Here is a 25,880-nt window from a genome sequence, read left to right on the forward strand (position 1 = left end):
TTTTATTTTTTTTACATTTTTTTTATATTTGTGGACCTATTCACAATTAAATTACATTCAAATACTTTAAAAGATATGATGACTAGTGGTTGGAGGAATCTTTCATATAGTTGAGGTTCCTTTCGTCTTCTTTATTATTTTTTTTTTATTTCTCCATTTTCGTAGTGAGAAAGAGAATCACACCCACAATCCACAGGTTTCTAATATCCATGAAAGACACATCTATTTCAAATGCAATACCACACTTAGCAATAAAAATTGTCAAATATTTGTAGCTTAAGAAATTGAGGGATTCTTTCCCATAATTCTGGTTTCAGACAAATAAATTAAGGCTGCTTCCATTCCACATAGTAAAATTTGAATTATTATTTATTATTAAACATGTCAAGAAAAAAAAATGTTATCGTTTATTATTCATAATTATTTGTTATTGATTGAGAATATAAAAGTATACACTTTTTTTCTTCTTTTATACTTGACTTAAAAACTTATGGAAAGTTTGTGTTTTCCATTGTTTTTATCCCGAAATGAGTAATATAAAAGAAAGAATGTAGATTTCCGTTTCGAAAACTTAAAATAAACCAAAAAAGAAAAATCAACAACGAAGAAGGAAATTCTAAAGATTTAACTAGTTTAAGAAATAGAGTAATCTCTTTATTTTTCAAGATTCTAATCATCAAACACTCTAGAAACTTTGAATTTGAATTCATGACATCTAAAGTAATAATCGAAACCGCGTATTTCACTCTCTTTTATAAGTATACTTTAGTATTTATATTTTACATATTAAATGATTATTATATGTAACAATTTTTTTAATAAATTATATACAAATAAAATTATAATTGAATGAATATTTATATTCAAAATTTTTATAAATAGATATTTTTAAACATATAAATTAAATATTAAATTTAAAATAAATAATTTATAGTATAACATAAGATTATTTTTATTTATTGATAATTTTATTTTAAAAATATTAAAACTTAATTCATAAATAGATATAAGGAATAAAAGTCGAATTAGATAATAATTTTAACAAAATTCTAAAAATATTTCTGTCATATATTAGTTTTTAAAAACGTTTTTACATCAAATAATTATTCACGTTTAATATATAATGGCTTATTAGTTAAAAAAATAAACACTTTGTATGTAATAAAATTTAAAATATAAAATATAAATGATTAAAAGATATAAATAATTGTTATAATGAATGAGTGATCTACACAATTAATTAAAAGACAAAATTGTCTATAAAGCTTATACACCAAATATAGATATACCCTTTGTTAATTATTAGTATAGATAAATTAATGAGTACCAACAAGTCGTTTGATTTGAATAATATTATATTTAATCTTTTTAATTAAAGTCTTGTATTCAATTTTTATCTAAAGAAAAAAAATCATATTTTTCAATAGAAATTAGTCACATAAACTCTTTATAAAAGTTAATTTTATTTAAATACAAATAAAATTACCATGAATGATAGAAAAGTTTTCTATATAGTTAACCACTATTTAAATTAAAATATTCGATCTTTTATCAATTAATGTAGGCATTTGACTGTATAAACGAGATTTATTTAATATCAAGATGCGATATATAATAGGAAAATACAAAACAATATTAAAATAGTATCAAAATATTTTCACTCAAAATCAAAATATTATTTAGAAAACCTTAAAAAGAATCATTTTGATAAATGGTAAGTTCAACTAATTGAAATTAAAAAAACTAAGATTGATTTGTAGAGTTTTAAAATAATACATTTTTTTATTACATTTATATATGCTAATATAATAAATACTTTATATTTTCATAAGAACTATACCTTCTAAATTATTAATTAATATTACAAAAATAAAAATAAAATGTTTTCAACACGTGGAGTAATCATTTGCACACCTACGTTGAACCATTTGGCAAACGGGCATTGGTAAGTGAAAGCATTGCCAACTAGTCAAATGTGAAACACAATGAACAAACCTTTGTATTATTGTATATAATAATACTCCTTTCTTCAATGTCTCATCCCTCATCTTTCCATTCTCATCTCTCTCCTTCAACACCGATTTCGGGTCCGATTCCACCCCCTATTTCTTTTTTCTTATTTCGAGTGTTTGTGTTTTGACTTGTGATAATTGTGTGTGTGAATTGTGACTGTAGGTAAGTGATGGCGCAGATCCTGCTCCATGGAACTCTACATGCTACAATCTATGAGGTCGACAGGCTCAAGACTGGTGGCGGCAATCTTCTATCTAAGGTTTTTCATTACTTAAATTACTCTTAATTAGCACTTAAAATTAGTTTATCGTAATTCAGAATCGTAATCGAGAATATTTCCGAGATTCTCGAATTAACTTTGTTATGATGTCAGAACTCAGAACTGTCTCTCTCTGCCTTGGTGGCATTCTTCCCTAAACTTTCCTTCACACTTTTAGCAGATGGATCCCTACAAGTAGATCTCTTCGGTTTCTTTCTTTCCAACAACAAATTCGGTTGTTCAAGTTTTTCGAAATCCTTGATTGAACTAGCAAATCTTTTGAATGGTAGTGATAATAACAATTGGAACTTGGAACTTGGAAGGATAAGGGATAATTGACTACTTTTAACTTTTTAAGAGAAATAAATAAAACTAATTTATATTAATTTCTTCAAAGTATATTTTTTAATTTATGTACAAATCAATTTTAGTCTATAAAACATACTTGAAAAAAAATCTCCCGAAAATGACTTTTACTCCTGAGCTTCGATTAATAGTGGTATAGTGGAGAAGAGTTATCTGGCATGGATCTGAAATCTGAATAATTGTCTACAAAAATGAAGGAAAATAGGTTCTGTGGTGCTGGTGCTGGTGCTGGTGCATATGGAAAAAAAGACAAGACTAGAATAAACTGAACTCATAGGGATCATCCATGTAGTCGTATCGTTTCTGAATAAGAAATCTGCTACGAAATTCCCCTCTCAAAGTTTACCCATCCCCTTTTCACAAGGACCACAACCGTATATAGTAATAATAAATTTAAAATAAATAATAAATACTTTTAAAATTATAGTGCTAGGTAAGATGCTCTCAGACTCAAGCAGCTATGGAGAAGGAGCAAAACTAAAGAGAATGTGTCATTGAGAGGACATTTTAGTAAATGAATATTTAACTTTGACAACCATTTGCTGATTGTTTTGTTTGTTATAAGCACTTGACATATATTTTGCTTTCTCATTAATTAGTTTATTGTGTTTGAAGTTTTATCTTAATCTAGTTAAATATTTCGTTTGTTATATTTTATAATTAGGATATAAAATACTCAAAGTCATCGTGGGAAGGAGAAAGTAACATTTATATTCGACTAAAATGTGGGTAAAATTAGATACGAGTATTTAAGTACTCATTGGTTATGGAAATGAAGGCTAAACACGGGGATGACTATGTTTTAAAATAAAAATATATATCAGAACAGGTAACATAATACCTTCTCTAAACTTGTAAGGGGTGTGAGTGTGATCAGCAGGGAAAAACCATTTAAAATACTTAATACTTTTTTAAAAAAATCCTGAAAATTTGGCCTTAGTCTCTGCACATTAAAATTGATAAATTTGATCTTATATTTTTAAAATATGGTAGAATTAGTCCTTGATATGTCACATGATTGGAAGGAAAGATCCGATAAAAATAACCGGTTAGATTCTAAGATAAAATTGAATCATCAACAAGTGGATAGGTACTTTGCCCAAATATATAGTCACGTTGTTATGTGTTAAAAAGTTAGACACATAAGCAGCCAAGGTTAAACGTTATTATATATAGTCAAGGCTTCTCGAAGAACACTTTGACTGCAAACTGTAGTTCACTCTTTAATACGAAACAGTTTGTTAGCGTGTCGATCTTCAATTAAAGTAACCTAATGGTCAATCAACTTCTATTTTACCTCAATAAATTTTAATTTTATGATAAATAAATCTAAATATTTTTAATATATATAAAATTAGTAGACATTGATTGACATATATCATAATAATTTGTATCTCTTAATTAAATTATCTAAAGTTTGAATCTTAATTTTATATATGAAATAAATCATGTTTTGATTTTGATTTTGATTTTTATATAAATATTTTTATTTTTCATCCATCTAAATTTAAAATTATTATTTTTATCTCATATAATAAAACAATGATTTTAATCTTTAAATTTTATCTTTTCAAAATTTGTAATAACTAATTTCCCTCTTTCTAATTCCATATATATTATTCTGATTTAGATCGTACACAACATCGAGGAGACAGTTGGTTTTGGAAAAGGTGTTACTAAACTATATGCGACCATTGATCTAGAGAAGGCACGAGTGGGAAGGACCAGAATTATAGAAAAGGAGCATACTAATCCAAGATGGTACGAGTCCTTTCACATTTACTGTGCCCATATGGCATCAAACATCGTATTTACAGTGAAAGATGATAATCCTATTGGGGCAACCTTAATTGGAAGAGCATATGTACCTGTTGAGGAGATCTTGAATGGTGAAGAAATAGATAGATGGGTTGAAATATTGGATGAGAATAAAAATCCAATACATGGAAATTCCAAGATCCATGTGAAGCTGCAATACTTCGATGTATCAAAAGAACGCAGCTGGGCTCTAGGCATTAGAAGTCCCAAATATCCTGGAGTTCCTTATACTTTCTTCTCTCAAAGAAAAGGATGTAAGGTTTCCTTGTACCAAGATGCTCATATACCTGACAATTTTGTCCCTAAGATACCACTCAGTGGAGGCCAGACTTACCAACCTCATAGATGTTGGGAGGACATATTTGATGCAATCACTAAAGCACAACACTTGATATACATTACTGGTTGGTCTGTCTATACTGAGATTACATTGGTAAGGGATTCTAGGAGGCCAAAGCCTGGAGGAGATCAAACACTTGGTGAGCTTCTCAAGAAAAAAGCAAGTGAAGGTGTCAGGGTTTTGATGCTTGTCTGGGATGATAGAACTTCGGTTCCTTTGTTAAAAAAAGATGGGTTGATGGCTACTCATGATCAAGAAACAGAGGAGTACTTCCGGGGCACTGAGGTGAATTGTGTTTTGTGCCCTCGCAATCCTGATGATGGTGGAAGCATTGTTCAGGATTTAGAAATTTCCACCATGTTCACTCATCACCAGAAGATTGTTGTCGTGGACAGTGAATTGCCAAGTGGGGAATCTGATAAGCGAAGAATCGTGAGTTTTGTAGGGGGTATTGATCTCTGTGATGGAAGATATGACACTCCATTCCATTCACTTTTCAGAACCCTGGACACAGCACATCATGATGATTTTCATCAGCCTAACTTTGGTGGTTCTTCAATACAAAAAGGTGGTCCAAGAGAACCTTGGCATGACATCCACTCTCGACTTGAAGGTCCTATTGCATGGGACGTTTTGTTCAACTTTGAGCAGAGATGGAGGAAGCAGGGTGGAAAGGACTTGCTTGTTCCACTGAGAGACCTTGAAGATGTCATCATTCCCCCATCCCCAGTTACTTACCCTGATGATCAAGAGACATGGAACGTTCAGTTATTCAGATCCATTGATGGTGGAGCTGCTTTTGGGTTCCCAGAGACTCCTGAAGATGCTGCCAGAGCGGGGCTTGTTAGTGGGAAGGATAATATAATAGATCGTAGTATTCAAGATGCTTATATTAACGCCATTAGACGTGCCAAAAATTTCATCTATATTGAGAATCAGTATTTCCTTGGAAGCTGTTATGCTTGGAGTGCTGATGGCATTAAGCCTGAAGACATTGGTGCTTTGCATCTGATCCCGAAGGAGCTTTCTCTTAAGATTGTTACTAAGATTGAAGCTGGGGAAAGGTTCAGTGTGTATGTTGTGGTTCCAATGTGGCCAGAGGGTGTCCCAGAAAGTGCATCAGTTCAGGCAATATTGGACTGGCAGAGGAGAACAATGGATATGATGTACAAGGATGTTATTGAGGCACTCCAGGCCAAGGGAATAGAGGAAGATCCTCGGAACTATTTGACATTCTTCTGCCTTGGTAATCGGGAGGTGAAGAAACAAGGTGAGTACGAGCCTCGAGAAACACCAGATCCTAATACAGACTACATCAGAGCCCAAGAGGCGCGGCGCTTCATGATTTATGTTCATGCCAAGATGATGATAGGTAATTCAGAATATTAAGCTGGCATATTTTGTTTTATAATCTAGATTTCATGAAGTGATAGAGCTTTTTCTTTCTTCTGCAGTTGATGATGAATACATAATCGTTGGATCTGCCAACATAAACCAGAGATCAATGGATGGTGCAAGAGACTCTGAGATTGCAATGGGTGCTTATCAACCCCATCATTTGGCTACGAGGCAGCCAGCAAGGGGTCAAATACATGGTTTCCGCATGTCATTGTGGTATGAGCATCTTGGCATGCTTCATGACTCCTTCCTCCACCCTGAAAGTGCAGAATGTATCAGAAAGGTGAACCAGATTGCTGACAAGTATTGGGATCTCTATTCAAGTGAGTCACTTGAGCATGACCTTCCTGGCCACCTACTTCGCTATCCTGTTGGGGTTTCCGGTGAAGGAATTGTCACAGAGCTTCCGGGATTTGAATTCTTCCCTGACACCAAGGCCCGTGTTCTTGGCAACAAAGTTGACTACCTGCCACCCATCCTTACTACTTAGTTTCATTCTATACTCTTGTTAATAAAATACTACTATATAGTACTTATGGTGTTATATTGAGCAATAATTGTACTGGTTCTGTGAAGATGGTTTTATTCTGAAGATGGCCTTCCAGATTTTAGCAATCTGGTGATGAGAATGTTATCCGCTTGTATGAGTATAGGTGCATTATGATGCATGTTTACCGTGTTTCTTGACAACTTTTATACATTGTAGATTCCGTGAGTTTTTATGTGGCAAATTAATGTCATTTTCTGACCTGGAGCTGGTGTTTATCAGTCATTCTCTGCTTATAGTTTCGATCACATGGACTGCTTCAGGATAGCTTATGAGAAAATGCTGCCCTCTGATTTCTTGAAGGAAATAGCATAAACGGAACCTTTCCTTTTTTACATAGTCCAGGTTAGACAGGAAATTACCCTCATATTATATGTATCATAATCAATGATTATGCTTTACTATTGTCAGTTGCCTGCTTTCAGATTAGTAGATTTGCTAGCATACAGGTACACCATTTTGAAGGAGAATGTACCTCAATTCATTAAATCTTTACAAGAAGAAAAAAATAAGAGAATAGAGACATAAACAAGCACACCGACATGCAGAGAGAGAAAACAGAGTAAAACATTGTTCGGTGGTTATCATTATTATGGTGGACACAGATCCTCTCCTGCCTCTTCAGTGATGTTAAAATCTGGACCATTTTGCTCAGACTTGTATATCTAGTCAGAAACCAAGTTGATACTTATCCTGAACAAATCCATTTAAGTGAAATATACTCAGATACCCACCCTGAATATTATATATCAACTTTAACTCAACATTATTACATTTGCCATTTGATACAATTCACCGTTTCCAAAGAGACCGCAGTTCCAGTGGTATACTAATAATTTATGTCCATGTGATAGGTAAGTCAGAAAATTTAATCTGACATAATTTTATAGAAGTACTTTACAAGCAGCAGAATTCTCTTTTATGATGTAGATATTGATGCAATTTCTAAGATTTTTTAAAAAAAAGAAAAACTCATTTCAATACTCATTCAGAAAATGTGGTCCTCACCTAGACAATTTCGTTGTCTTCATGAATTTTATTCCTCTAATATAAAATTTGAGATGCAGTAAAAACTTTTTATGTCACTGGAAAAAATATTCGTTGATGATAGAGGTGGTGCAAGAGATTCAGAGATTAATTGACACATGATTTTTTATCTTAACCATATCATGATTGAAGCATCAGATTCTTGGTTTCTGCATTGTGGTAAAAGTGAAGAGTGAGTGTATGAGGAAGCTAAAAACAGATTGCTAGCTGGATGTAACAAGTCCCACATCGGGGAGGTCTCCTTACCAGGGAGGCCTTATAAGGCGGGAGGTTCTCCAACCTCTTAGGCCGACTTTTGAGGGATAGTTCCCCCCCTTAGTCTTATGCTCGTTATAATTGGTGCTTTCGTTGAGAGCCAGCCAAATCGAGAAGTACCGGTGAGTGAAGTACCGTGGAGTGCAGCCATCGAGGACGCTGGCTTTCGAAGGGGGTGGTAATGTAACAAGTCCCACATCGGGGAGGTCTCCTTACCAGGGAGGCCTTATAAGGCGGGAGGTTCTCCAACCTCTTAGGCCGACTTTTGAGGGATAGTTCCCCCCCTTAGTCTTATGCTCGTTATAATTGGTGCTTTCGTTGAGAGCCAGCCAAATCGAGAAGTACCGGTGAGTGAAGTACCGTGGAGTGCAGCCATTGCTTTCGTTGAGAGCCAGCCAAATCGAGAAGTACCGGTGAGTGAAGTACCGTGGAGTGCAGCCATCGAGGACGCTGGCTTTCGAAGGGGGTGGTAATGTAACAAGTCCCACATCGGGGAGGTCTCCTTACCAGGGAGGCCTTATAAGGCGGGAGGTTCTCCAACCTCTTGGGCCGGCTTTTGAGGGATGGTTCCCCCCCTTAGTCTTATGCTCGTTATAATTGGTGCTTTCGTTGAGAGCCAGCCAAATCGAGAAGTACCGGTGAGTGAAGTACCGTGGAGTGCAGCCATTGCTTTCGTTGAGAGCCAGCCAAATCGAGAAGTACCGGTGAGTGAAGTACCGTGGAGTGCAGCCATCGAGGACGCTGGCTTTCGAAGGGGGTGGTAATGTAACAAGTCCCACATCGGGGAGGTCTCCTTACCAGGGAGGCCTTATAAGGCGGGAGGTTCTCCAACCTCTTGGGCCGGCTTTTGAGGGATGGTTCCCCTCCTTAGCCTTATGCTTGTTACACTGGACCTCCATTCCAGTTAATCACTCTAGAGCATGAGCTTCGTATCTTTTCTACTTGATTTCATAATGTACTTGGTTGACAAAATAGTACTTGTGGGATAGTTCCCCCCCTTAGTCTTATGCTCGTTATAATTGGTGCTTTCGTTGAGAGCCAGCCAAATCGAGAAGTACCGGTGAGTGAAGTACCGTGGAGTGCAGCCATTGCTTTCGTTGAGAGCCAGCCAAATCGAGAAGTACCGTGGAGTGCAGCCATCGAGGACGCTGGCTTTCGAAGGGGGTGGTAATGTAAGTCTCACATCAGGGAGGTCTCCTTACCAGGGAGGCCTTATAAGGCGGGAGGTTCTCCAACCTCTTGGGCCGGCTTTTGAGGGATGGTTCCCATCCTTAGCCTTATGCTTGTTACACTGGACCTCCATTCCAGTTAATCACTCTAGAGCATGAGCTTCGTATCTTTTCTACTTGATTTCATAATGTACTTGGTTGACAAAATAGTACTTGTGGCGTTAGAATGAGAAATCAATAATGGTAATGATTCATACCCGTAGGTGAGTTTTTGAGTGCGGCCGGTTTTTGACGATTTTTCTGGTTTTTCGGGTTGTTAGAGTCGGTTTGTAATGGGTTTTGTTGGTCGGGTTTGGGTTAAAAAATTTGAACCCATGGGTATCCATACCCGACCGACCCAAAACACTTAAAAGATATAATATTTATTTTTTTAAAGGTAGCAGTAACACCGCGAGATGAGAGGAAAACCCTAAGCGTCGCTCATCCTCATCACTGAGAGTGCTTTGTTGTTGTTGCTGTTGGAGTTGTTTGGTCTTGGATGAAGAATAGTTAGGGTAGCCATGTTTGATCGATTGGTGCTGAAGGTGTGGATGGTGCGGATCAGTGTCATGATGGATGGCATAAGGTACCATTTGGGGATGGTGTGGCAAATTGTGAGGGTTTTCAACTCCTACCAAGGCAGAGAACATTCCATTGGGTTCCATCAACAAACACCTTCAAGTCAAGTTTTGAAGCAAAAGGAAGGAACTTTGAATGAAAGGCACTTACCCTTAATCGAATAGTTGAAGAAATCGGAAACGGTGACGATGGAGGAGGACATGAATATGGATGAAGGAAGGTTCATGATATATACACCTCCTTTTTTCTATAAGTACACCTCCTTTTCAAAAAAAAATAATTAAAATTTTAAAATATTTTTAATTTTGTTTTAAATTTTTTAATTTTACATCCACAATATTTAATTTAGTACTTTTTTTCACATATCTTTCCTCCTTTTTTCAATTTTTATATGCATCCCCTTATTTTTCCTTCACCTCACCTATTTTGGTAGCATGTGAAAATTGAAAGAAAAAAAAAGTATGTGAATAAGAAGAAGAAAATAGCAAATTAAAAGTTGAAAGTGTAAAATTAAAAAAATTTTAAAAAAAATTATAATATTTTATAATTTTTTTTAAAAGAAGGAAGTGTACTTATAAAAAAAAAGGAGGTGTATATATCATGAGCCATGAAGGAATTGTGAGAGAGAAGAAAAAAATAAAAAATAAAAATATTAGGCCCAATATGGCCCAATCCGACTAACCCGAGACCCGAAAACCCGAACTTGACAAACTCGAAACACTGTTCACGATTGAAAATGAGTTTTTTTTTTTTTTGGATCGATTTGAATTGGACTTAATAATTTCAATCCGAATCCGTCTGAACCCGCCCCGTGCTCAGGCCTAATTTCCAGATAATTTAGCAATAAATTTTGTTTTTAGCTTTGTTTTTATGAATGTATACCCGGTTTTCTAACAATGTTCCTTGGTAAATGGTAACTGTATTTTGAAGTTGTCTGAGAAACTGACACTACACATTGCTCAGTTGTATTTGTCTAATGTGTGTATATATATTTCATATTCAACATGATTTTCATGGATATAGTTACTCCACGTGCTGCTATGGCAAAGATGGTAGCACAATGCCCCAAACAAAATAACAAATATTGGTACAGTAGTATATTTCATTAGTATCGAAATATCTGGATACAGTAAATTTGACATGCCATTTACAAAATTTTTATATTTGTGGATTCTTTTCATCGTTTAATGTCTAATTTAAAAACAAAAAAAATTAACTTGTGTAATTGATTTTGTACTGTGTAACTTGGAAAGATCTTTTCTTGATTAATCCTAGTAAAAAATTCATAGTTTTTAATAGAAAGATATAATAAAAAAACATTATAATATTTACTCGCATATTATAATTTATAGTTCCTTGAAACCAAGGACGGAGCCAAGGGGGGACCTACGGGTGCCACGGCCCCCCCAACAATTTTAATTTTTTTTTATATACATATATATTACTATATGGCACCCCCTATTTTTAATATAAACTCATATGTATATTACTATATGGCACCCCCTATATGGCACCCCCAGTATTGAAATCCTGGCTCCGTCCCTGTGAGTTGAAACATAAAAATCCCACTCTTATCTAAATTATAAATTTTTAATTAATGTTTTAAAATTTACTTGAAAATAATATGAGCCAAAACTAACAAGTAATCATGTATTTGATATGTATTTGATTTGACATCAAAAACATTTAAACGCTGGTTTAATTCAAAATAATATCTTCGTTACTTTTCAATTCTTACATTAAAAAGTGAAAAATTATACATTTAAAAGAACGCGTACCCAAATATAATATACTATAAGTAATTGAATTAATATATTATTAATTAAATTGGATGAATGAATATAAAATAATATATATATATATATATATATATATATATATAATATTTATCAAATTTAGACATAATAAAAGCTGACGTGGTAGAGTAGTCTTACAAACACATCACATTTATTATATCTATTTTGTTATATTTTGAAGTATACATATAATGTATAGTTAGACACGAGACTCCAAATAAGCAACACACATTACAAGACACACATTAAAGAAATAAGCATCTTAAAACTTAGTGATGTTTTCACTGACATTAATAATAACATAATTATCAATAATAGATTAAGATAATTTTATAATATTAGTTGGTGATATTTCATGATAATAAAATTAATAAAATAATTTTGTGCGATAAATTAATTAATAATATTTGAAAAGAAAATTAAAATAATATATATATATATATAAAGGACTAAAACATGTATTTTAAATTTGATTGATTAAAATAATAATCTTTATATTTTAGGAACTTAAAAATATAAATTTTAAATTTTAAAAACTAAAAAAAATCATAAACCTCAAATTTTAAAAAACTAAAAATATAATTAAATCACACATATCTTAAATGAATCACTTTAATAGTATCCAAATTAAAATTTATTTGTACATGTATTACAAACTTACAAATTGAAAAATAAATTATTAGAATATTGTACATAAAATATATATATATATATATATATATATATATATATATATTAATTGCACATACTCGCACATACATAGATTATTTTTTAAAATTTAACTTCTTTTTACATTTTGAAAACTTATTCTGTAGACTATATATACTTTGAATATATGGTCGAAAATAAGATTTCAAAACAGTTTACTTTGATAATACATGCATTGAAGTTTATCAACAGATACCTCATCATCTATATTTCACAAAATTTGTGTTGTATGTATTTTTTTTTCAATAATTCTGTCTTGCTATCTTTCAACATGAGTTTCAGTAGTAGAGTTCACTGCTTTTTAATGTTATCATCCTCCAAAAGCAATGTCTTTGAAGTGTTGTCATTAATTAATTATAGTTACTAATATCATTTTTTCATGCAAATCAATAAGTTTTTACTGAGATTCTATCATGAGATGAAAAATGAGATTAAATTAAAGATGTGAAATATTACATATTTTTCAAAAATTAATTTTTGAAAGTATTAATTAACATATATAAAATTAACACTCTTGAAAAATAATTTGTGAAATGTGTTGAAATTTTAACATTTTTAAAAACTAGTTTTGAGAATTTGTTACACATTTAATGGCTTCATATTTTATTTTATGAAATATATTTTAGAATTTAAAATTTAAAATTTCCACACATTATTCAAATATATATTTTAAAAAAATCCTTAACAAAAAAAATTTTAAATTTTTTTTATAAAGAATCCTTCATTATTTAAACTATCGTCATTAATATAAGTAAAGTCTAGTTACCTTGCTCAAAGTTTAGGTACATGCAACATCTAATTTTTATCATTGTTTTGAAAATTGGGCTCAATGATCGTTTCGATTAATTTGATTGAGATTAATATGATGAATAGTTTGTTAACAAATAAAAATTCAAGAATTGGTCAAATTAATTCAAAATCAATGTAACAAATTGATTTAAACTAGTATTAAACTAGTATTATTTAATTGTGATTATTATCTTATTCATACCTTTCTATTATTAAATCTTGATGGATAAAAAATTATTAAATTCTAATTTAGGTTCTTCGATAGCACATCAGTCAATTTTTATGAATAAATTAAATATTAATTATAAAAAATAATTTTTAATTTAATAATAATTTAATTTTATAATACATGTTTATAAATTATTATTTAAAATTTTTTTAAAATTTACATTAATCACAAAATTTATTACGTGTATCATCTATATCTGTTACATTTTTTTTTTCTTCAGAATATCGATCAAACTTCAAACAGAATGTCGATATTAAAACATTATTTTTATACATTTTAGCACAAACGGTATAAAATCTCAGCCACAAAATATATTTTTTATCGTATTAAAATAAAAATTATTAAAACAAAATATAACTATCAATCATTAGTGACCCAATGAATAAGTAGACTATTCTGCAATTTTATTAGAAGTATGTAGATTTTGGTCCGTACACGCGTGACATTCGGTTGAACCGTTAGGATAATATGTTGTCCTTTATTTGCATAACACAACACGCGTCAAAATGTCTTCAAATCAAATGATTCATTCACTTAATTCTATGCTCCTATCATCTTCTTATATTATATACTTAGTCCTCTACGTGTAACAACTGAATTCGACACTGAAATTGAAATATATTTGGTAAAAGCTTATCTTTTAATAGTATTACATTATACATTAAGTATATAACTTGAAAATTTAAAATGTTTTAAACATCTTATTATATTACTGATAGATGTAACCAAATTAAATATTATAACAGAAACTTTCTAAATTTTTACTTTTATATTCGATTAGGGTTTCTGTTTCTATATTTATTTTAAAAAAATTTAAATTTAAATTTAAATAAAAAATAATAAAATAAATATAAAGATTTAAAGAATAAAAATAATGATATAAGTTACATAGTATTAATAACTAATTTGTAATTAAAAATTAAATAATTTAGAGTAGTTATAATTTTGTTGAGATGTAATAGTTTAAAAAATAAGATAAAAAATTATATGATTCGTTTATATTTAGTAATTAGTAGTATTGGAAAAACATTTGATTCAACTGCAAAGAGTTTATAATTTCTATCTTTATTTACATTGAAAAAAAATAAAATCATATAGGTAGTGAAATAATACCTTGTTGACCGAATTGAATAAATTATTCTGGAAGCAAATTTTTTTTGTTAAAGACACTACATAAAGTAACTTTTGTCAATTGTTTAAGTTCCTTTTTATATTCTGTTTATAACTTTTTTGTAAACCTTATCTTGATATATTATTTTTTCATACAATTTTAAAAAATTTAGTAACATAAATTTAAATGAATGTCATAAACTACTTCATACTTTTAATTCTTTTTTCAATTTAAATTCTAAAATTATTTTTTTTCAAAATTTTAGACAATATTAATCAATTCTTTTTTAAAGAATTCTTTTATTCTTCTTTTCTCACTCCAAATTTTGAGTGAAAGATAAAAAAACGTTAACTCGTCCAAATTCACCTTACCTTTTGACTAGTCTTAAATGAATCTTTCAAATGATGTCAACTAAGAATATATCTAACTCAATTAAAAAAAATTAAAAATCCTTCCAATCATGTATTCACAGGTATATAATTAATGTCTATGAAAAAAATTATTAATAAAGACAAAACCTTGCAAGTGAATTCATGATCACCAAAAATATAATTAAGGTTTAGAACTAGAAAGGTAGCTAAAATATGTATAATATTATTATTTCATACTCAATATTACAGATTTTTTATTGACAGAAAACAATGTTAAGGTGGTGGTCGTTGAGTGTGACCCCACCTGACAGGAGAAGACAAGACACGCAAGGAACCGCCACCGCATGCATCATTTGGTTCCTTCTAATTCTAATTCTTTTTATTATAAGATGATTTTCTTTTCACAACTAAATAAATAAAATACTCACACTCTAAATTTATATCATCATTTTTTTTTTCTTCATATATTTTTTCAAAATGTAAAAATGTCTTGGATGTAAAAAAAAAAATTAATTTTCCTTCATAACTCAAACCCAAAAGCAAAAGCAAAACCAAACACAAGTTACATACACCGCTTCATAGAGAAATCTAGATACTCATATCACAATCACCAATTAACTACTGCCATTGTTTTTCTTCTATTTATCATCTTACCACATATTTCTAACTCCTTTTCATATTATATATTTCTCATCTACCCGTGACACCTTCTCATCACTCACCTCTTCCTTTTTTTCTGGTCAAAAGAACTATAATTAAGTCCTCTCTCTTTCTTTCACACAACACAACACAACACAAGATGACTTCTATCATCTCACAAGGTCTTGTTCTCACCACTGCCATGCTTCTCTCAACAACTCTGTTTTATGTTGCCTTCTCTTGGCACAAGGCCACCCCATCATCATTTCAAATTCACCATCCTAACAAACCCACCTTACGCTCTTGCTTGTATTCAGGTAAATTTTTCATTCTCTTCCTCATTTTCCTTACAAAATATCTTTCTTACAACAACTACACACAATTATTTCTAAAATCAAAAACTGAAAAACATAAACAGTTATGAGATCAGAGATTTTTCTTGGTTTTTTTTTTTTTAATTTTCATTTTGTTCTACTTTCTCTCCAAATTTTATACAGTTTTGTGTCTCTTACCAATCTTCACCATCTCTTTGAAAACAGTTGCATTTTGAGACTAAAAACAGTTTTTTTTTTTTCCTTAAATAGAAATCAAACACACCCGAAAACCAAAAAAACAAAAACTAGATTCTGCCTAGTAGTGATTTTGATTTTTGACTCACCTAAATTCTCACTAGTTTTGAGTATTGATTCAGCTAACATAAATTGTGAGTGTGACATGGTTTTCAGAGGAAAAGAAAAGGGAGAGAAAGAAGAAGAAGAAAGTAAAATTTGCAGAAAATGTGAAGGATGGAAGAGAAAGGAATGAGGAAAAGAGAGTATCAAGGAACTGCAGGCATGAAACATCGGAAAGCAGTGGCATGCAAGCGAACAGAATGGCTTTGTATAACGGGATTTTGAGAGACCGTGTGCATAGAATGGAGTGTTCATACTAAGATTAGATTCAACAACCTTGTACCTTGGAATAGTAGTTGTACTCAACATGTGTTGGGACTTTCAGCAACACAAAATCTCATCAACCTCTCTCTTTCTCTCTCCTAATTTTCAAATATAATTTTGTGGTGAGGAGGCTGCTGATACAATGCAAAAATAAAAAATTAAAATTAAAATTAAAATCTGGGGTGTTTTCGTGGTTGTAGATCGTACTGGGTTTTGTCCAACGGCGTTTATGAAGTATTTCGCACACTTTTGTTTTCTTCTGCTTCCACCCACTTCAATCAAACAAATTTTTATTTGTGTCTGTATCTTTTCTTATTTATTTATTCTAAATCCCTTTTTTTTACATGTTTATTGCTGTTTTTGCTAAATTTTGTTTGAGATGTATTGATTAATTAATTTATTAACTAATGAATTACCGAGACTAGAAAAACTTCATAAAGGGTTTTTTTATGTCATTAAAATACACTGATTATTTAAGTAACTTATAACTTATATTTAAGTTTATATAAATTATTCACACAACCTTAAAACAAATTAGTAATTTAAAGGTAATCTTGTTTTGGGGTTCAATATTGCATTTAGAGATGGAGTAAATTAGAAAACTCGTTAAAGAGCTTATTGTTTGATCAGTAGTAAACTTAGGCCAGGTTGGGCCTATTTGAAACTCAGTTACACTGATTTTTTTTATTTATAAATATTTAGTTAAAATTAAAAATAATATGTTTGTCATGTAAATAAGTCCGATTTAGATCTTATATTTAAATTATACTTATTTAAGATAAAATTTAGTCTAATTCGATTTTTTTCCCGTAAATTTATGTCGATTAGACTATAAATCATATTCTTAGCAGGACAAATTTTGAGGCATTATCTATTTGTAGTTACGGATTGTTCTTGCTGCCTATATATATCTAAGAACATGACATTTGGTCTATTCATAATTTTTTTGTTTCAAATAAACTGGTTCTTTGTTCTATTAGTGGATTTCATTATCCATCTTTTACTGAGTTGCCATTAAATTATAAAGGATAATGTGGAAAAGTGAAATCAGTGATGTACGTAAAGTTACACTTCAACGAATTTTTTCTGCACTAATTTCCCCTCTTACATACATGTTCACACCTGATGCAAAAGAATAATATTTTAGCCACTTTTTGGGACTTGAAACTTTTTAAGTTTTAATAAACCTTTTACATTTTTCTTTTGAAAGAACGTAGGAATCCTGCTCATAGTCAAACAAGTGGCTAAAAATTCTTATTCGACTAAATTTTATATTATGGTTTCTTCAACGACAATCTAGTAATAAATATTAACGTCACTGAACACGCTAGAAGGTAGTGTAATTAGCATTGATCCCCCCAATTAGTATCATTTAATAGTTGCTCGTACTTTAAAACAGTAAAAGCGTGAAATTGATTATGACCTTAAGCTTTTATTAGAGAATGCTAATTTAGACTTCTATCCATAAATTGTCGTCCCTAAAATTTTACGCCTGCTTATTTTATAGACATGGATTTTGCTAAACATCCGAACAAGGAATTTAACGCATGCTATAGACTTCCATTTGTCAAACTTGCAAACTTATTTACCCCACAAAATTCAAATAAATGCGTTGAAGATAACAACCAAAAGATGATAATAATAATAATGATTAATTGCATTTATAACAATAATTCAAGTTATTTCTCTCCTCCAATGCAAGAAAATCCGAACTAAACCAATTCAAAATCAAGCCAAACCACCTTATAAAAACCGAATTATTTTGAAAATAAATAACTAAATCAAACCACTTTGTAAAAGTTGTTCAGGTAATCGAATTACTTTTATAAAACAGCTCGATTTTGTTTGATTATTTGAAAATATAGTATGTACAACCGAACTACAGTAAATATAAAAAAAAGTCATTCAGTTAATTGAATCGCTTTTATAAAATAGTCCAAGTTAGTTCAGTTAGCATAATGTGAAGTATAAGGAAACACAATAAGATATATGATTAATCTAAAATAAAGCAAGCAGAATATGTTAAATTTTGTGCATGTAATGCAACAGTATTTCTATATGATTCTTGAGCACCTAGGAAGACATCCGTGAACAACTTACAAAGGTGAAAGTACAGCTGCAAGTTCCATCATGCCATGGAGCAGGCTTGCCTGCTAAAAGCATTCAAAATCATTTGGTGCAACAGCTGTTTGTGCCTTATCAAACTCACCACCCAAAATGCACAAGATGCTCCATTCACTAGGCTCAACAACAACCAAGGACTGTTACTAAACTCCTTTCCCTTGTCATCGTCGAAATTCTTACTAGTTCTCATTTAGTATTTACTAAAACTCTAAAGCCTGTATTGTCCTCCCTCTTAGTCGGTTGTCACAGATTATTATTGTTTGTTCTTCTCATCCTCGTACCCAGATGCCCTTCCTCTTCTTCCTATGAGATATGGCTCGGGAGAGTTGTTCTCACTGGGCATATTCAGACCCTGATAAGAACGATTTGCCAAGAATTCTGCTCCTGATCTAGCATTCCCTTTCATTAGAGCATTAGAGTTATTCCGCAACTGCAGCGCCTTCTCTGTTGCATTTACTAAAGAAAGAACTTCTCTTTCTTCCTCAACATTTTCTGATGAAATACAAACTTGGGGTTTAGAAAATAAATATATTTATGACCTTATTTGGTAAAACAGAATAAACAACCCAATTACTACCAGTATTATTATATGTACAGGAAGAAAACAACTTTCTACCCACTTAAAAAAAGGTAAAATGGATCTGTACAATCGTGGTGCGACAATTTTTGGGTTATGGCAGCTGAAATTTTTGTATCATGTGAAAGAGCAAAAATATCATGCCTGTTTAGATGTTCTAATATGGTGGAATTACAATTGAACTGAATCTTTTATTAAAGTATCATGCAGTTGCAAGCATAGAAGCAAGGAATAGAAACCACCTTGATTTTCAAAATCTTCAACATATCCACCTTTCAAGAATGAAAACCGCGCTTCTTCCTGGTCAATAACTTCCATTTCAGGCAAATTAATTAGATCTCGAAATTCCATTACATAGGCTCCTGTCCACTGGCTTCCCCTGGAAATAGATTAATATGGTTGCATCAGAAATTAAGAAGTGTAAATCATAAAGTCATAATTGTAAAATTTGGGGAGAAAAAGTTACATATTCCAATATTCAGCTATAAGCCTATAAATATATCAATATATCACAATCCATCTGCAGTAGAGACCATAAAAAATAAAAAATATATAGGTATCACAATTAAAAAATCTTATACATTTTCATAGAAAAAACCATGTATAAGACACAACAATGACTGTCCAATGAAACCAAATGATGAAGAATAAAGCATAACTGGTTTTCTACCAAGACCCAGAAATATGAAAGACAGGGCATTTGACAGGCTAAAAGTGACTTGGTGAACAGGTGAGTGCATTTGGGAATTTACAGCTTACATATTCATCCATCACCGTTGAGTACAGAGACAGTGACCAGATCAAAGTTTTCTATAAAACAGTTGTAGTTAAATGAAAAATTGAAAATTAATTAGAAAAGAAATTATAACTTAGTATTTCATGCATCGATGCGAAGCAGAGTGAATGAGTCTTGAGTTTCTGGAAGTTAAAAAGGTTCAAAGCTAACGTGGAAGTTAGCAGCCAATAGATAGAATATTTCATTATTTCCCAGAGGTTATTATCCATTTACTATAACCATAAATTTAAAATAAATTAAAAAGAGGCAATTATAAAACAATCAACAATCTATAAGAGCACAAGCAAATAGACAATTTTCAATATATAAGTATATTTAACTACGATAGTGTACCTATTGAAAGCTATCATGGCTTCGAAGGGAGTAATAACAGGAGCTAGATACTCTTTGCTATCCAACAGAGCAGTTTGGGCACAAGAAACGTATAGAAAAACATCACACTGGAGAAAATCAAACTCTGTTAGCAAGTTTTCAGACATAAAGGTAGACTGAAGTATATAACAAGAATGTAACAAACTTCACCTCTGGAAAGTTAGCAAGTTTAGCTGGGTTTGGTCTTCCCATAACCAAAGTATAGGCCTTCTTGCCTGCCCCTGTAATGAGCTCCATCATCTGATTGATTATATGAAGATAACCAGCTGCATCAATATGCAGTATGTTAAACTAAATCCCATTTCTCTTGTAAAAACAAGAAAATAATAGTCTGTAATCGTAGGCAATAATCAAATGATTCCTTATCTTACAGAATAATGTTCCTCAAGACAGGCAAGTATTCTTTTCATTTCATCCAAGGTTATTTACAATAAGGACTCACTCTAGAGATCCTTTCTCACTAGACAACATTCAAATCAAATGTATTTGGGAAATTTGCATTATTACAATGCTTCACAAGGAATGTGACTGTACAATTCTGTATATGCTCATGTTACTTTACTTTAGTAATAACCGTGCATAAAAAGCTGAAATTTTGACAGTAAAACATACCAACACCAAGAGTTCCTACTAAAATCCCAACAATATTAGCATCCTTAGCTCTCTCCACCAGGTAATATCTGCATAGTCATTACCCATTTACCCTACATTAGTCATTTTTAAATTCATAAAGATGTCTTACACAACCAGAGTAGTGCATTTATATTGATACATACCTCCGTTTAAGAATCCTCCTTTGTTGAAACAAGTCTGTCACCATTTGCTTTTCATTTGCATCATATCTGACTAAAACCAACAGAATCACATTTTTTGTAAGCGAGATGCATATTATAGGTGTAAAAGAAAAATTAAAACAATGTAATAATTTGGGGAAAATTAGCTTCCCAAGATATATATCCTTTTGTTAGATGCACGACAAAACATGACATCGGTTTACCTACTTTCCTAAGGCCATTCCATGATAGAAATTTAATGTAAAGCATAAGTTACATAGCCAAATTATTAAATGGAGTAATTGACATCAATGTTGTCAAAATTGAAATCTTAAGTAAAGTAGGTTTGGGAAGGGACTGTCGGATCCTAAAAAATGCAAAAGTATACTTAAACATATGCATGTGCATAGAAAGTAATACTGACAAAGAAAATAACCTACAAACCACACCATTGAACTAAACTTAAACTAAAAATTCATAAGCACAAGATCCAATACAACTCATAATTAGTCACACAATTTTTTTCATTAGAAATATAAATATAAAACTGTGAAGCAAAAACATAAATAATCCAAGTGTTTAACTCTACTAGGCTACTATTCTAGTAAATCCTACAAATAGCCCCAATCGGGATAGTCATCGGGGAGCAGAAAAGTGCAAACCCAACACCAGAGAGCACGGGAAAGAGAAACTGGAACCAAAGGCAGAGGTGCTGCCCAGGAGTCAAGGCCAAAAGGATTGAACAACTGTGAATGAGCAATTAGATTTTTATGTCAGAGAAGGGCACTGGTCACAAGACTAGAACGAGCTTCAAAACATACAAATAATGTGAAGATTGGGTTTGAAATGGTGGGTTATTCATACCAAGAAATGAAATTTGACCTGGAAAGCCTGCCAGAAATAGGATCAGATTGGATAGCCAATCAAGTAATCCTATAGGGCAATATTGTCAATCTCACAAAGTCGCCATCCCACAACCAATCCAGCACACATCTAGCTCCAAAGATTGCAGGATCATGCGATATCATTATCTTAATGGGGATCTCAAAAACAATGACTGACATAAGCACTTTATGCAAGGGAATAACAGTTACATGAGAATGATAAATTTTTATAAGCAAATACAACATATAGATGTTGTAGCGCATTAAGAAAATCAGAAAAATACAGATAGTAGATACACGGAAAATTTCACAAAGGACAGGAAACTATCAACCTATTTCACAGGCATTGAATGTGAGCACAACATTAGCAAAAGCTGAGTCGTCAAGTCCAATCCAAAAGAGCAAGTAGTCATCCATGCTTTGTCCCTCAGGTAATTTCCAAGTCAATCCTCCAATGCTACATGTAGTCCCACTTGCCCCACTGGCTTGTTCTTGGAGCCCATTTATCTTTTTAATATCTTTTGATGGAAACATAACTGAAGATGGAACATTAGCAAAGTGAACTTCTGGCTTAGCGTCAAATCTGCATGACATTGATGATTCTAACAGTGCTTCTTTAATCTGTTGCATTGAATGTGCATATTCCAACCCAAAAAGGACCTGCGCTCAGAATGGAAGCAGATGGTCCATGAAACACATAAATGTCAGAAACTTGTATGGCATGAAAATACCTATAAACTTCTCTTCTCTATGTTTGTGGAAAAGCTGGAAAAATCAGCAATTTTTGCAAAGTAATGTAAATTGGCCAAAAAAACACTTCATAAAGATGTGAAAGTCCAGTTCATAGTCTGAACAATTATTACTAGGGGTCAATTGCAGCTACATTATTTCCTATACATTACAAAATTCAGTCAATTGATATAAATAGAAATCCAGAAACGATTAAAAGAAAGTTATACCATGATAGGCTTACTATTTGCCAAAGCATATTTTGACATACTTTCAACACAATCAGCTACGCAAATGGAAGCCTTCCCAAAAACAAAAAAGGCTGGTAGAGTTGTTGTCCTGCACAGAGAAAAGAGGATTCAATGGAAGCGTATGAAATAGAATGTCAACCCCTTAAACTAAGCAACCAATTGGTGCCACATACACTGTTAGAACATTTGAATAGAAGTACTCAAGAAAAAATCGAAAAGAAACTTTCAAAGTATCAGCGTTAATGACTGGGCGTATCATACACATATGGCTATGATTATATCAAAATACATCTCTACACTCTACAATCATATATGAGGAAAGAAAGACACGGGATTTATAATAAGATCAAATTCAACATTTAAAATATGTTTTAGAAGTACTCACGGGCTAAAACATGTATGTCCATAATGTATGACACAATCAGCATTAATGTGTGATGCTCCAACTTCATCAACACAACAGCTACCATAGGCCGTGTCTGCCATCACAAACAACCCTACATCCGTTTCATGCCCACTTCCTGTGGCATCACATTTTTTCAATGATTGAAGTCTCTTGCGCAGAGCAGTGACCACTCTTGTTGAATCTTTTAGGAGATGATCTGGAAACTGAAATTCATGCAAGAATATCCTTGCAGCTGAGCAAAGTATAATAATAACCCCTACTACATAGAAACCTTCAAAATTCAAATTTTAGAAGTAGAGGTAGTGTTAAAAAGGACAAGTACTTGTATTCCTTTGCATAGAACTTGCAATTTTAAAGCTTGTCATTTGCTAGTTTTTTTTTTTTTTTTTTTTCCAGGGTTCACAGCAACCCAAACAAGGTTTTAGCTAGACTCTTAACTATTAATGAGGTTAAAAGAATTCTAACATTTAGCGAAAGCTGAAAGGAAATGAGTTGAGAAAGAGGGTCTTACTTGTAAAGCAACTCTGGTGAAGTTGTGAGTGTGAATGAATTGGGCAGAGGCTGCAATATCATAATTTGATTCAAAATCCATTGACCAAAGGTGAAAAGCAGTCCTTTCCTGTGGCAACATTAAATATAAAGAAAAGGGTAAGACAATTGCAACAATAGGCACAGCACAAGCATGATGAGTTTTGGTTTTAAGAATGGCATGGCAATTGCCAAATGATGCATACTGTAACATCAAACGTGGTGGAGGAGCTGAATCTTTGAAGGCATTAAGTAATTAAGTAAACATATACAAATTTTGAATAGAATTGAATTGAAGCACTGAACTTAACCTCGTTCGTTGTCGCTCTGAAACGGCGTCGTGCTCGCCCTATGCCCTCTCTAAATATTCTGTAGGGTTTTTCGGTAAGCCACACCCGAAGAAGAATCATTCAGTTTCTTCATTTCTCGTTTTTTAATTTTTATTATTCTTAATCTTATCTTAATATTTCTATCGCTAAAAAATTAAAGATTGAAAACTAAATCTTCCTATATCTACCGAAATTACTATTAGGCTAAGCCAGCTTCAAACTTATCTTTATAATAAGATTTGTGGTAGTTTACTTGTTGAAATGGGAACAATTAACTAGTCATTTATGTATAATATTATAATTATAAAAGGTTTAGTTAATTTATTTGGAATTACTGTTTCGCATTTGGAATAAGATTTGAAACTGTGGCTGGCTATACAAGTTCGCGTATTTTATTTTACTAAAAATATTATTTTTATAATTAAAATGTATTTTCCTAAAATATCCTCAATTCTCAATATAATTATTTAACATTAAAGTATTTTTAAGACTTAATTTATATATAGAAAATATATGCATTTTTAATAAATAATATCATTCCAAATACAATATTTTGTTGTGAAAAATGGGATTTCACTATTCTAAAGTTAGAAATTTGTATTTTAGAGAATAAAACGTTATAATAAAAATGATTAAAATTATAATAAATTTGATTTTATTACAATTGTTAAAGTTGATTGCTAATCAATAATTATAAGTATATTTTATTTTTTAAAGTATATATTTTTTTAAAAATAATTTGAAAAAATATTATTTAAAAAAATATATATCGAACAACTTATGCAAATAACTTAAAAAATCTTATGAATCAGTTGTAAGATATTTTTATAAATTCACTCAAACACTCTCACAAGCATATTTATCATAAGGTAAAATTAAATACGTTGTTTATAGGCTATTTGGAATGGGGGCTTGATTTTAATTGCATTCCAAAAAAAAAAAATTGCTTTCACATCAAATATTGATTCTTACGTAGATTATTCTTTTTTTAAAAATAAGTTATACATCTTGAATTCTAATATATTATTTTAATATTTTAATATATTTTTAGTAATTCAATTTTAAATTATATTTTTTCTCAAATTTTAAATTTGTATTTTTAGTTCTTATAATTTTAAAAAATATTATTTTTATCCTTCAAAATTAAAATTTATTTTTTAACTTTCAAAATATCAAAAATTATTATTTTAGTTTCTTTCGATGTGTTATCGTCAGTTATAATATTAGTGACTAAAATAATTTTTTTTTTAAATTATAAAAATGGAATGATAATTTTTTAATTTGAGAAATCAAAATAATATTTTTTAATATTTTGATGATTAAAAACATAAGTTTTAAACTAAATAAACTAAAAGAATATATAGAATGTGTTGATATATATTAAGTACAATATCGAGTGAACAAAAAGACATCTACATAAGTAATTAAACAATTTTTTTACTTAGTATAAATTAGTACTAACTTATGTAATAAATAAACATATTTTTATATAATTAAATTTATAATAAATAAAATATAAATAAGTATTATGTTTGAATATATACACTATATGTAAAATTTGTATAAATATTAAATAAATATTTTTAAACCTATAAGTAATATTTTAAATTTATAACAAATAATTTATATTATAATACAAAATTATTTTATTTATTAATAATTTATTTAAAATATTAATATTTCATTTAAGAATACTTATAATA

The 25,880-nt window shown here is 31.1% G+C and overlaps 3 protein-coding genes across 6 annotated transcripts; 2 read left to right on the forward strand and 1 right to left on the reverse strand.

Moving 5' to 3' along the window:
- The first annotated feature begins 1,932 nt into the window (after positions 1-1,932).
- LOC109807653 (phospholipase D alpha 1) lies at positions 1,933-6,944 on the forward strand. The gene is made up of 4 exons (XM_020370228.3): positions 1,933-2,087; positions 2,176-2,272; positions 4,269-6,168; positions 6,251-6,944. The coding sequence occupies exons 2-4, from the start codon at positions 2,183-2,185 to the stop codon at positions 6,682-6,684; spliced, it is 2,424 nt and encodes an 807-aa protein (XP_020225817.1). The 5' UTR covers positions 1,933-2,087; positions 2,176-2,182; the 3' UTR covers positions 6,685-6,944.
- Positions 6,945-15,525: 8,581 nt separating this feature from the next.
- Positions 15,526-16,713, forward strand: LOC109808962 (uncharacterized). Its single transcript, XM_020372164.3, has 2 exons — positions 15,526-15,790; positions 16,199-16,713. The coding sequence occupies exons 1-2, from the start codon at positions 15,634-15,636 to the stop codon at positions 16,402-16,404; spliced, it is 363 nt and encodes a 120-aa protein (XP_020227753.1). The 5' UTR covers positions 15,526-15,633; the 3' UTR covers positions 16,405-16,713.
- Positions 16,714-18,376: 1,663 nt separating this feature from the next.
- On the reverse strand, positions 18,377-24,348 carry LOC109808749 (diphthamide synthesis DPH2 family protein). 4 transcript variants are annotated; one of them, XM_020371870.3, is made up of 11 exons: positions 24,160-24,348; positions 23,832-23,939; positions 23,300-23,523; positions 22,894-23,002; positions 22,267-22,594; positions 21,054-21,123; positions 20,890-20,957; positions 20,428-20,543; positions 20,239-20,345; positions 19,352-19,488; positions 18,377-19,024 (listed from the first exon to the last, which is right to left on the reverse strand). In XM_020371870.3, the coding sequence occupies exons 1-11, from the start codon at positions 24,256-24,258 to the stop codon at positions 18,786-18,788; spliced, it is 1,605 nt and encodes a 534-aa protein (XP_020227459.1). In that variant the 5' UTR covers positions 24,259-24,348; the 3' UTR covers positions 18,377-18,785. The 4 variants fall into 4 exon arrangements, with proteins under 4 accessions (XP_020227459.1, XP_020227460.1, XP_020227461.1 ...); XM_020371871.3 differs by having other exon boundaries at positions 24,155-24,287; XM_020371872.3 differs by having other exon boundaries at positions 24,055-24,176.
- Between the last annotated feature and the right edge of the window lie 1,532 nt (positions 24,349-25,880).

Source organism: Cajanus cajan, chromosome 10 (assembly GCF_000230855.2).
Source record: "Cajanus cajan strain Asha chromosome 10, NIPB_CcT2T_4, whole genome shotgun sequence".
In the NCBI taxonomy this organism is placed as follows: domain Eukaryota; kingdom Viridiplantae; phylum Streptophyta; class Magnoliopsida; order Fabales; family Fabaceae; genus Cajanus; species Cajanus cajan.

Excerpts from the sequence above, each read along its gene's own strand:
- LOC109808749 (XM_083065102.1), bottom strand. The coding sequence starts at position 24,062 with ATGTTACAGTATGCATCATTTGGCAATTGCCATGCCATTCTTAAAACC. Across the intron at positions 23,524-23,831 it reads TCACCAGAGTTGCTTTACAA|TTTCCAGATCATCTCCTAAA; the intron begins GTAAGACCCTCT and ends CATGAATTTCAG. Across the intron at positions 20,346-20,427 it reads AACTTGCTAACTTTCCAGAG|TGTGATGTTTTTCTATACGT; the intron begins GTGAAGTTTGTT and ends GATTTTCTCCAG.
- LOC109808962 (XM_020372164.3), top strand. The coding sequence starts at position 15,634 with ATGACTTCTATCATCTCACAAGGTCTTGTTCTCACCACTGCCATGCTT. Across the intron at positions 15,791-16,198 it reads ACGCTCTTGCTTGTATTCAG|AGGAAAAGAAAAGGGAGAGA; the intron begins GTAAATTTTTCA and ends CATGGTTTTCAG.
- LOC109807653 (XM_020370228.3), top strand. The coding sequence starts at position 2,183 with ATGGCGCAGATCCTGCTCCATGGAACTCTACATGCTACAATCTATGAG. Across the intron at positions 2,273-4,268 it reads GCGGCAATCTTCTATCTAAG|ATCGTACACAACATCGAGGA; the intron begins GTTTTTCATTAC and ends ATTCTGATTTAG. Across the intron at positions 6,169-6,250 it reads TCATGCCAAGATGATGATAG|TTGATGATGAATACATAATC; the intron begins GTAATTCAGAAT and ends TTTCTTCTGCAG.